Genomic DNA, 13,463 nt, shown 5'->3' with positions numbered 1-13,463 from the left:
GGTTCCTGTGGAAAACTACATAAAAGGTGTCAACCTAAAAGGGAGCATGGCAATTCCAGGACGAAGATAGAACTAAACAGTCAGTACTGTAGTTGTAAATTGTCATAGCTGCGTTGGGAAGGAACCAGATCTCCAAGTGCTAATAGAAAGCACTGAAGCTCAAATCATTATAAGTATGGAAAGCTGGCTGAAGTCAGAAATAAGTTTGGCTGAAATTTTTATAAAGGACCTAATTTATTCAGAAAAGATAGATGGAATATAGATGGTGGTGTAGTGTTTATTACTGCCAGTAATAGTTTCCCTAGCACAAAAATTGAAGTAGATAGTTCCTGTAGGTTAGGATGGGTAGAGGTTGTATCTGACAACCAGAATAAATTAATAATTGGTTCCTTTTACCAACCGCACCCTGCACCCTCAAACTCAGATAATACAGTTGCTGAACAGTTCAAAGGAAACTTGATATGTTGGGGAAAATACATGTTTAAAGTTGGTGGCAGGCATAATGCATCATCCAAAATCATACTGAATGCTTTTTCAGAAAATTATTTTGAACAATTAGTTTGGGAGCCCACTCAGAGTGTAAAGGGTTGCAGAAACATACTTGACATCTTAGCAACAAATAATCCTGAGCAAATAGGGAGCATCATAATGGACACAGGCATTAGTGATCACAAGGTTCTTGTAGTGAGACAGAATACTGTAACATCCAAACCCACCAAAAATAAAAGTAAAATACATACATTTAAAAAATCAGATAAAAATTTGCCTGAAGCTTTCCTAAGAGACAGCCTCTACTTCTCTTATCTGATAAGCATAGACCTAGAATTCAGCTCCCATTGTACCCAGAACATGTCAGAACACTGTTGAAGAAGCAAAGAAAAAAAAACATACCAAATTTAAAAGAACCAGTGCAGATGTCAATGCAAGGTGCTTTTAATAGTTTCTGCAATGAAACTGTCTTGAAATCTGACAAAAAACACAAAAAGGTTCTTGTCATATCTGAAGTACATGAGTAGCAAGCCATGGTCAATATCTTCACTGCACAATAATAGTACCGAGCGAGGTGGCGCAGTGGTTAGACACTGGACTCGCATTCGGGAGGACGACGGTTCAATCCCGTGTCCGGCCATCCTGATTTAGGTTTTCCGTGATTTCCCTAAATCGCTCCAGGCAAATGCCGGGATGGTTCCTTTCAAAGGGCACGGCCGACTTCCTTCCCCGTCCTTCCCTAATCCGACGAGACCGATGACCTCGCTGTCTGGTCTCCTTCCCCGAAACAACCAACCAACCACAATAATAATGGTGATGTTACTGATGACAGTGCCACTAAAACAGAGTTACTAAACACAATTTTTTGAAATTCCTACACCAAAGAAGATGAAGTAAATATCCAAAAATTCGAATCAAGAACAGCTGCCAACATGAGCAACTTAGACGTAGATATTCTCAGTGTAGCAAAGCAGCTTACATCACTAAATAAAGGCAAGACCTCCATTCCAGATTGTATACCAGTCAGATTCCTTTCGGAGTATACTGATACAATAGCTTCATACTTAGCAATCATATACAACCTCTCACTTTACCTGAAGACCCATATCACTAATGTCGATTTGCAGTAGGAGTTTGGAATGTATACTATGTTTGACCATTATGAATTACCTTCAAGAATATGATTTATTGACAAATAGCCAAAACATGATACAGATGCAGAAAATATCATTCTTGTGAAACACAACTAGCTCTTTTTTCTGCTATTGATAGGTGATGTTAAATTTATTCCATATTTCTAGATTTCCGGAAGGTTTTTGACAGTGTTCCTCACAAGCAACTTCTAATCAAATTGTGTGTCCCATTTCTGCAAAAGCAGTTTGTAGTAACTGACAGAAAGTCATCGAGTAAAATGGAAGTAATATCTGGCATTCCTGAAGAAAGTGTCTGCAGTTTCCGATCGAAATAAACAATTTAGGAGACAATCTGAGCAGCTCTCTTAGGTGTTTGCAGATGATGCTGTCATTTGCTGCCTTGTAAAGTTGTCAGATGATTAGAATCAGTTGCAAAATGATTTCAGTGGGAGACACCTGTATTGTGCAAAAAGTGGTAGTTGACTGTAAATAATGAAAAATGAGTCATCCACTTGATTACTAAAAGGAATCCACTAAATTTCAGTTACATAGTAAATTAAACCCATCTAAAGGCTGTAAATTCAATTAAGTACTGAAGGATTATAATTACAAACTGAATTTTATGCCGAACTATATATAACTGAAATTGGAATGGTCACTTAGATAATGTTGGGGAAAGCTGACCAAAGACTGCGATTTAATGGCAGGACACTTAAAGATGCAACAGGTCTACTAAAGAGACTGTTTACACTATACTTGTCCACAGTCTTCTAAAGTACTACTGTGCGGTGTGGGATCTGCATCAGATATTATTGACAGAGGTCATTGAAAAAGTTCAAATAAGGGCAGCTAATTTTGTATTATCACAAAATAGAAGAGAGAGAGAGTGGCGTTAACATGATATTCAAATTAGCATGGCAATCATTATAGCGAAGGCATTTTTCGTTGCAGCAAGATCTTCTTGTAAAATTTCAATCACCAAAATTTTCTTCGAAGTGTGAAAATATTTTGTTGATCATCACAATAAAATAACAGAAATCAGAGCTCACATGGAAAGATTTAAGTGCTCATTTGCCCCGTGCCCTGTTCGTGAGTGGAATGGTAGAGGAATAGCTTGGAGGTGGTTTGATGAACCCTCTTACAGGCACTTAATTGTGAATTGCAGAGTAATCATGTAGATGTAGATAACACCATGTCTCACCACCCATGTTAATTTTTTCCAATCAGGTCACAGCAGGTGCCTACACTTCATTGTTTTTATTCAGGAATCAAGGTGTATGGGACAAACTTAGCACACTCTTTACTCTTCTTCAAGAAATCCTGAAAAGTTTCTTGAACATTTTGTTTAGAGATGTTCCGTTGTGACTTATGGCACAATAACATTGATACACTACACAACACTTCGAATGCACATATGTTGTTTACAGTTGCTAGTTCAAGCTGCCACCATAGTTTCTGTCTGACATCATTGATATACCAGGAATAAATCAGTCTTAGAACTTTTTTAATGGATGGTGTATGTTCCAAAATAGATTGCCTGTTACACTTTGGTAATGCCAGTTTCGCTATTCATTCTGAAGTAGATTGATTAACTTTTTGTCACCTATAGTTGGTTTTCACTTGTGAGAGGTATCATTCTCTCTTTATTTTCATTTCTTGTATGTGACTTTACTATGTTTATTGCACCCCAAATTGTTCCACTTGTTTCAACAGTATTTTAATGTAGCACTTTCACTTTCTTCTCTTGAGTTTTTGTGTAAAATGTTCATGAAAATTTGATTTCGAGTACATTCAAGGTGTTTCATGGTATTCAGAAAAGTTCATGCCATGAAATGCCCCAGGTATAGAAGAATGACTGTTATAAAACATGGTAGCAAGAAGTATTGTTCTGAAATATTTGTGGATACAGAATCCTCCCTTTTCATTTTCACAGAGTAGTGGTACCATTTATGCACGAGTCCTCCTCTCAGAATCCTCACTCCACTATCCCCCCCCCCCCTCCTCCCTCCTTTTACAAATGTTTGGTTTATAGTTGCTTGCAATTCCCTTGATCTAAAACTGTCTTATTACAAAGAAATTCATGTTCTGTTGGAGAAAGCCATATTTGGGTCATAACCTATGTGCGTGCTCTTGAAATGAGTTGTCCAATTGCTCAAACACATTCAGATGGCCCATAGCAGACACCTGTTGCTGTTTTGCTAAAAGTGTCCTTCATGCACTTCATGATAACTGACACATATGTGTGCTGAAGTTCTTCAGTAGACAGAGACTGACTACAAAAAAAACCATTATTCAAAACAAAACTGCTAGTTATTTAAAATTGCGAAGGCTGACTTTGCTGTACCACAGAGATGCTTTACAGCATCCAAAATACAAAGAGTATATAAATATTTGGTTTTTAATGTGCCAAATCTGTTTCAATCATACTTCCTGGTTATTGTAGTCATCCTTTGATAACAGCACATCATTTGAACTGTTGCATTTGAATGATTTTAATATTAATAATAATATTAATGTTACATAAACATTGTGCACTCTGCAGATACTGGTGGTCACATGTTGTCACACTACATGACTACTAGATTTCTAGCATGGGATAACGACAGATGTTGTCATTGTGTGATGGTGTTGTCAAATTCTTTCATAGACCAACGTTTCAGCTACTATTGGAAGCTGCTATGTAGATTGCCACCACTGGCTGTGAGAGCAGTCACTGTTCCTTGTTCCTTATCTACCAATGCAAGCCAGTATAAATGAAGATGGAGACTGCTGTGGATAAAGAATGCAGTCACTGTCTCACAATGCAGAGTCGAGTGACGTTTATGAAAAACTGATATGAGGAGCAGGAGGAAATGAGACTATAGGAGATGTTTAAATGTTACTCATGCAGGAGAAGATACATCACACTGAAGAAAGCCAGTTGCAACCATGGCCAAAATATTGATCTATAAAATTCCATAATAACAAAGTCACATACCCATAAAAATTTATTGAAGATGATAAAGTTGGCTAGACATCCACAACAGAATTTCATTTTACAAAATACTATATGGTAGCTATCATGCTCAGAAGGTTTCACACTCATCCCCATAATTGACTGTTGTTTCAGTATTAAAGTGTTGGTGAGAATTCATACATTCCCACGCAAAATTGAAGGCGAGAACCATTCACAGCCAAAACCTGGACAATACGGTAAGGGAAGATCATTTCAGAAGTCTTGGTTGATCAAATATACATGGCTAGAACATGAAGCATCTACTGAAAAAGTTGTTTGCAGAACCTGCAAAGAGGCAGATGCCAAAAATCTGTTATAATTTTCTTCAAAAAAAGAAGATGCATTTACTCCCATAGGGTTTTCTAACTGGAAAAAGGCTTTGGAAAAATTTCGTCCTTCATGAAAATATGTTACGCTTAAAGAAGGTGTTCTGAAAATAAATTCTATAACTAACTGAAGAGTGGCCTCCCAATTGAATGAACAGTTAGATAGTGAAATGAAGAAAGGCCATTTAGCTCTTGAGACAATTTTTATTACCATGCAATTTCTACGCCGACAAGGACTAGCATTTAGAGGGCACGAAGAAGTAAACTTGATTTTTTTCAATTGTTGGAACTCCAAAAGAATGACATACCTGAGTTTAAAGAGTGATTATAGCATTCTGGGTATAACTGGATGTCCCACAATATTCAAAACGAGATAATTGATCTACTAGGAAAGTCCGTGTTGAGAAAGGTATTGGATTCAGTTAAGAAGACTGAACATTTTTCTATTATGGTTGACGAAACAAGTGATTCGTTGATTCACGAACAAATTTCATTTTGTACTTGTATTGTCGATGATTCCTTAATCATCAACAGAGACTTTATTGGCTTATATGAGACCCCCATCACTGAATCACAAACTCTGTGTAGTACTTTAAAAGACTTTTTTGCTCATATTGATTTGTCGATGGATAACTTAAGAGGGCAGTGCTATGATGGTGCCTTGAATATGAGAGGTAAGTTCAAAGGACTAAAAAAGATAGTTTTGGATATACAACCAAATGCACATTATGTGCACTGCACTGTTCACAGTTTAGACTTGGCAGTTGTAGACAGTCTCTGCCATCTTACGTCTATGAGGGATATTATGGCTTTAGCCAAGGACTTAATAAACACCATAAGGGAATCCAACAAAAGGATGGGACTTTTCAGAAGCATACGCTGTGAGAGCACCAATGGCAAAGCTGGTCTGTGATCCCTCTGCCCGACTCGATGGACTATGCGAGCTTGTAGTATCTTGAGAATATTGAAAAACTTTGAAGAACTTCTAGAGTTTTTTGAAACATTTTCTGTGGAGGACAAAACAGAGGCAGGTTACAAATGTGTAGGCTACAATGTTACAGTTCAAGACTTATTTCTTTTTATATCTCTATTGCCATGCAGTGAACCCAGTAGAGGATGTCAGCGAAAAAATTGAATGCCCTCATCTAAGTGTTGCTGATCTGTAAAAAAATATATGAGGGCTTGATTTGTATATTGAATGGAAGGCGTGATAGTTTTGATCACTTTTGGGAATTATGTTTAAAAGAAAAACCTTGACAAGTTGATGATCCTTCGCTTCCTCGGAATCGAAGTATACCAAAGAAGTATGAAAATAACAAAGCCAGCTCACCGCACACTTTCGAAACCCCAAAAGAATACTACAAAGCTGTTTACATTGAAGTTTGTGAAATCGTGCAATCTTTCATTACTGAGCGGTTTGCTTCAACTGGACTCACACAGCCCATTGCAGCTGAACAAGAATGCTTGCTTTTAGTAAACAGAGGTGAAACAAATTTGGAAAAATCAACTGAGTTTTTCAAAAATGACTTAGACATTGAGAGACTGCACTTATGCTTGAATATGTTAGCCGATATTGCTAATAAAAAAACAACTGGTCTTTAAAAAACGTGTGATGTAAGAAAGTACATTACAAAAGAGCCTGCATTTGGATAAATGTTATGTGAAGTAGTGAAGCTTAAGCCTCTACTGGTAGTTTCAACCACAATAGCAATAGCAGAATGGTCACTTAGAGCCCTTAGACGTCTGAAGTCATATCTCTGATCAGCAATGAGACAGAAGTGATTGAACAACTTGGCTGTTCTTCATGCCCACTGAGATGTTTTGGATGAATTGGATGTCCGACCCGTCATCAACGACTTCATATTCAGTAATCCAGTCAGACGGCAGACATTTGCATCTTTCTAAAGACACTGTAGCCCTAATAATGGTGTTTAGAGCAATATTAAAAATCTTTATAAAATAGAGAATCAAATACATGCATAATGTTAAATTTTCAGTTTCAAAATATTAGTACTAGTTTAGTACTGTGTTGCTATATTACTATAGTACTGTATTAGTTATTTTCAAGTACTTAAATATTTTTAGTGTATAAGACCCACTTAAAACCCACTATTTACATACTTTTTGACTGAAAGTATTAGGCATACTGTATTAACTTTATTAGCTGTATTAAAGCACTAACTTTGAGATATTGTTTTTATTTAATGAACCCTGAGCCTCATTCAAAGTAAGCTAAAATTAGCTATTTCACTTATTAATTAAAGTGCTTTTACTGTGCGACAGAAATGTTTTGTGTTTTATTCTTTTAATGATAGTTTACAATTTATTTAAATATAATTTCAATCTTTTCAGAGCTATACATTCACTGCTCTGTAATAGTCTATAAGCATGATTATTACTGTAAATTAAATAAGCTTTTTACGAAAATGTTTATGTTTTGTTTCTTTTTTCAAAGCCAAAAGATGTGTCAGGCTTGTCGAGTTACCCAGAGTGTTGAGTTATCGAGAGTCCAATTTTTGGGGTTCTAATGTTGATCATATGACTCTCAAATGCTTAAAAAGCTTTAAAACTCACTATTTTTCATCTAAAATGTATAAAATTTCCGGGGCAAGACCCCCAGTATGGGGCCCCCAAATATTTTTTATAAGTCAGCACCCCTTGTGGTCATATAACATAAATAAAAATATTAAATTGTCTTACCGGAGCCAGAAATTTTAGGGGATACCATACCGTAAACTTACATACTTTTTTGTCTAGTAACTGTGATAGTAATGACATATATGCACTGAAATAAGTACTGAATCTTGATTAAACAGTTGCTAGTAGTGTAGCATTCTTCATCTCCTTGTGGGGACAGACTTTAGGGGGGAACAAAGGGGGAGAAACTTATTAATTTTCTGAGTACTATTTCAGAATTGTGGACCATTGTTAAAATAAGATATTTTACTGACTTTGTTGGTGAAGTTTTAGCAGTTCAGGTATTCTGCTATTGACAGAAAGCAATATTTTTCACTTCGCAGTTGAGCTTATGGTGTGTTCTCATCCAAGGGAAATAATGATTTTTAATTCCAGAAACATGAAATATTCACATCAGTTGTGTGTTTCTTTGCTACTGTGCAACATAATTTTATGAAAGAATTGTAACTCTGTTATCCTTGATGTTATTGAACTGCTTTTTTAATTTTAACAAGTTGACAGTTTGTGTCACGAAGTTGCACATTGCTGCTGGCTGCAATAAATTGATTTGTCCATTGCATAGAACACATTACGTGAATTTAAAAAATGCACTGCTAAGTAACCTGGATTCAATTTGTAATTACAGTTGTTTGCATGATGGCTGCCTTCCTCCTGTTGTTACTGAACTAGAACAAACTTTATGAGATTTGCACATTCGTTTGAAACATCTCAGAAACTATATTCTATTGACTTTTCGTATGTAGCTGTTTCATGTTGTATACTTGCAAATTTATTGTTCAAAAAAATCAATACACTACTTTCTTACAAATCTGAGTAACAATATTTCTTCAGTTTGTGAGTCCAAGTATAAATACCATAATAAGTATCTGTTATCTTCTTTCCACAGTATAAATACTCATTTCCTTGTAATGCATTATTATAATATAAATGAATTGAATACATTCTGAAACAGCTCTTATTGAATTTTTAATTGACTTTTGCCCTAATTGGTACCAATGTTATTTTTTTTCGGACAACATTGTTCATAAGCATGAGTTTCATAGTGCTCTCCACAGAGCTCAACACTCTTTTCTTATGAAATCTTCTGTTTTTAGGTGCTGCATCCAATACAACACCCTGTTGTAGTTATACCAGGGACAACATTTTCAGATCTGTGTGCACTTGTAACATTCATGTATAGTGGAGAAGTTAACATATATCAGGAACAGCTTCAGGGTCTCTTAAGCATGGCAGATGCCATGCAGATCAGAGGACTAGCTGAAGTCAGTGGGGTAAGTTATATATGTATGTGCTCTTTAGTAAAGAAATTCCAGCAAGCTCATGCTTGTGTGCAAGTCCTCCTCACCCCCCCCCCCCCCCTCCTTCATCCCTTCACCTTAGCCACCCACCCACCCACCCACCTACACACCCACCCACTTACACATCCACCCACCCACACACACACTTAAACAAACAAACACACACACACACACACACACAGAGAGAGAGAGAGAGAGAGAGAGAGAGAGAGAGAAAGTCGACTATGAGACCTGATCATTGATTTCACCTGTTTAACATTGTGATTGCTTTTGAATGCCCTAAGATGCCACACTGCACTCCTTACCAGGTGCTGTGGACATGTATATATCTGCCTGTACTGCAGATGTGGCTTCTTGCATCACCTGTCTGACCCATGAGTCTCATGGATGCAATACCGCTCTGTCCGCATCTACTGTTATCCTATGTGGAAATGTGAGAACATTTTCAAAATGTATGCAAATCATGTAACTGGGACATGACAAGGGTACCAGCCTGATATTCATGTTGTTGAATGTGTGAAAACACAGTCAGGCTGATTGGCTCACCAGCCCTCATCAGTAATTCATCAGGTGGATCCAGTCTGAGCCGACATGTCTCTGTATCTCCCAGAAGCAGGGTGCTAAGGGGTATGACTATCTGGGTGGATTTCTTCTGTATTGGGATTGAAATGCTGTATACATCATTATTTTATTCTTTGAAGAAAGTGACATACATTGTGTCTACAATGAGGAAGAAACTGTGGAGACACTCATGAAGAGCAAAAATAACAATTATTTCTTTTATTTCAATAATAATGAAATCTTGAAGTAACAGTCTTCAACCATGGATAATTTATCTGTCTATTGTATTATCACAGATGTAGTTACTTCCACCTGATCTCACTTGCCTGAAAGGGAGGGCACAGCATTTAGGAAGAGATCACAATTTAACAATATGTTTGGTAAAAAAAAAAAAAAAAAATCCTTCCATTAGTGCATATATGTGATGTATCAACTTCAGGCCATCCTGTCATTTTTATGATATTTCTGATAAAAGAGATGATTAAATTTGTGGCACATTGTATCAGTCAATTTTATTTTGACATCAATGCAGACAATTCAAAATCAGTACATTCTCAGTTGTCCAAGTGGGTATGTACAGAGTTCAGAAAATTTAGTAGTGGGTCAGGAGATGTACTTTTTAGCACTCAAATTTTCAGCAAAATTCTGCCATTAGATGCTAATATTATAGTTTTGTGCCATGTTTCACTGCAGCGGCTACTCTGTCTTAACTGCAGGAGTCAGTTTATGCAAAATTAGAAACACTGTTTTTTTAGTTAGCATTCTGCACTGTTGGACAGGCTTTGTCTCATTTATGTTAATTTGTATAAGTACAAAAACAGAAATTTGTACTCTTAGAATTTTGGGGAAAAGGCCAAAATAATTGCAAAAATCATAAAGCCTATTTAGAATAGGAACATTTTATCTTCAGAACATCAGAAAAACTGAAATGAGAATTCCAGAAGTACAATACTCGCCATTACGTGCTGTGAGGAATGAAAAATGTGGTTGGTGACTACCTGTAGTGCTACAAAAATGCTTGAGATGGAAAACACTGAGGATAAGACCAATAAGAACATTTGAAAAAAATCTGCAATGTGTTATTATCTTTATTACCAATTCTGGGTCATTCACAAGCCGTAACTGGACAGACAGTGTCAAGTTTTCAACAACATTACCACAATAATATGAATCAGATATTGCAGTTTGGATGATGATACTAAAATGGATACTTTAAAACAATAATAATAAGACAGTCAACACTAGAACATATTACTACAACTATTACTAAGCCAACATCATTCACTGCCCATGGCTGAACAGATTGCCTCACATCTTAGCAAATATATATTAAAACTACAAATAAACCAAGATAACAGGCAGGAAGCATTACACAGCACTGATGCTATAAACAGTAGCTATGAACAACAATTTGCAGTTCTTAAATGTTTCCAGTTTGTGGCTTCAGATGTGATGGTATCATGTCGACCAGTCTACAAAAAAATTCATTTACAGAATATAGGGGCTGTTGCTTGAGCATCTTCAGTAGCAGTGTTTGAACATCCATTGGTAGGTAGTTGAACATTTTCAGGGCTGCTGTGGGAAAACAGTCCATTGTATTATTTAGATGACAGTTTAGAATTTTGATGTCAGCCTTATTTCATGTTTCATATTTGTGAAAATTAAGGAGACCTGTAGAGAAAAGAGAACCACCTGTCTGAATACCAAGAGCTCAGATGGAGAACAAGCCCTAAGCAAAGAAGGGAAAGCAGAAAGGTGGAAGGAGTATATAGAGCCTCTATACAGGGGAGATGTACTTGAGGACAGTATCGTGGAAATTGAAGAGGATGTAGCTGAAGATGAGATGGGAGATATGATACTGCATGTAGAATTTGGCAGAACACTGAAAGACCTAAGTCAAAACAAGACCCTGGGAGTAGGAAGCATGCCGATAGAACTGCTGACAACCTTGGGAGAGCCAATCACGGTAAATTTCTTCCATCTGGTGTGCAAGATGTATGAGATAGGTGAAATACCCCTAGACTTTAAGAAGAATATAATAATTCCAATCCCAAAGAAAGCAGGTGCTGACAGATGTGAAAATTACTGAACTATCAGTTTAATAAGTCATAGTTGCAAAATAGTAACACAAATTCTTTACAGAAGAATGGAAAAACTGGTAGAAGCTGACCTTGGGGCAGATCAGTTTGGATTATGGAGAAATGTAGGAACATGCGAGGCGATATTGACACCTTGACTTCTCATAGTGATAGGTGATAGTGGAGGCAAACCTACATTTATAGCATTTGTAGACAAAGATAGCTTTCAACAATGTTGAGTGGAATAATATCTTTCAAAAAAGGTGGCAGGGGTAAAATCCAGAAAGTAAAAGGCTATTTACAATTTGTACAGAAACCAGATGGCAATTATAAGAGTTAAGGTGCGTGAAAGGGAAGCAGTGGTTGAGAGGTAGTGAGACAGGGCTGTAGCCTGTCCCATATGTTATTCAAATGTTCAAATGTGTGTGAAACCTTATGGGACTTAACTGCTAAAGTCATCAGTCCCTAATCTTACACACTACTTAACCTAAATTATCCTAAGGACAAATACACACACCCATGCCCGAGGGAGGACTCGAACCTCCGCCGGGACCAGCCACACAGTCCATGACTGCAGCGCCTTAGACCGCTTGGCTAATCCCGCGCGGCTCCATATGTTATTCAATCTGTATATTGAGCAAGCAGTAAAGGAAAGAAATGAAAAAAAAATTAATAGGAATTAAAGACCAGGGAGAAGAAATAAATGCTTTGATGTAATTCTGTCAGAGGCAGCAAAGGACTTGGAAGAGCAGTTGAACGGAATGGACAGTGTTTGAAAGGAAGATATAAGATGAACAACAGCAAAAGCAAAACGAGGGTAATGGAATGTAGTTGAATTAAATCAAATGATGCTGAGTGAATTAGATTAGGAAGTGAGACATAAAGTAGTAGGTGAGTTTTGTTATTTGGGCAGCAAAATAACTGACAGTTGACAGTATGTAAAACATAGACTGGCAATGGCAAGAAATGTGTTTCTGAAGAAAGACATTTGTTAACATTGACTATAGATATAAGTGTCAGAAAGTCTTTTCTGAAAGTATCTGTTTAGGGTATAGCCATTCATGCAAGTGAAACATGGAGGAAAACAGTTTAGACAAGAAGTGAATAGAAACTTTTCAAATGTGGTGCTACAGAAGGATGCTGAAGATTAGATGGGTAGATCACATAACCAATGAGGAAATACTGAATAGAACTGGGGAGAAAAGAAATATGTGGCTCAATCTGACTAGAAGAAGGGATCAGTTGGTGGTACACATTCTGAGACATCAAGGGATCACCAATTTAGTACTGGCGGGAAATGTAAGGAGCAAAAATTGTAGAGGAAGACCAAGAGATGAAGACACTAGGCAGATTCAGAAGGATCTGGGCTGCTGCAGCAGTTACTCGGAGATGAAGAGACCTGCGCAGGACAGAGTAGTATGGAGAGCTGCATCAAATCAGTCTTTGGACTGAAGACCACAACAACATCAGCTGTGAATCTCTTGTCTCATGCAGAAGGATTCTTGACTTTCTTTTATTGAGACAAGAGAATTGAAAACATACTGGCCAAATATTGCCATTATTCCCAGCTGCTCGAAAATGGGTCTATAGTGGTCAAATTTCTTGCTGGAAGATATTATTCTTACAGACTTCTTTTGTAGGCACAATATGTTTTACTTCCAGTAGAGTGTCCACACAGCAGCAGTGCATAGTATATTGTGATTAAGTACTGATCTGTCATCACACATTTGAGCTTCCCAAGGAGATAAATTATACTTAAGAGCTTAGAACACACATATGCAATGTGATTAGTATTGTCAGTATTGGTTTGCAGTAGTTTGATCCTGTCAGCATTGTTATGGGTCCACAGTCAGCAAGGCTGCATAATATTTTCTGGGTTTTATCTT

The 13,463-nt window shown here is 37.0% G+C and overlaps 1 protein-coding gene across 2 annotated transcripts in view; it reads left to right on the top strand.

The window, feature by feature from the left end:
- Positions 1-13,463, top strand: part of LOC126172583 (protein abrupt) — a 133,753-nt gene that overhangs the window by 79,667 nt on the left and 40,623 nt on the right. For both annotated transcript variants that reach the window (XM_049920894.1, XM_049920895.1), the window contains exon 3: positions 8,735-8,911. In XM_049920894.1, the coding sequence (XP_049776851.1) occupies positions 8,735-8,911 (177 nt within the window). The remainder of the gene's footprint in view (positions 1-8,734; positions 8,912-13,463) is intronic.

This window comes from Schistocerca cancellata, chromosome 1 (assembly GCF_023864275.1).
Source record: "Schistocerca cancellata isolate TAMUIC-IGC-003103 chromosome 1, iqSchCanc2.1, whole genome shotgun sequence".
NCBI lineage: Eukaryota > Metazoa > Arthropoda > Insecta > Orthoptera > Acrididae > Schistocerca > Schistocerca cancellata.
Note: the sequence above shows the minus strand (reverse complement) of the source record. Positions and strands in the feature narration are given on the sequence as shown.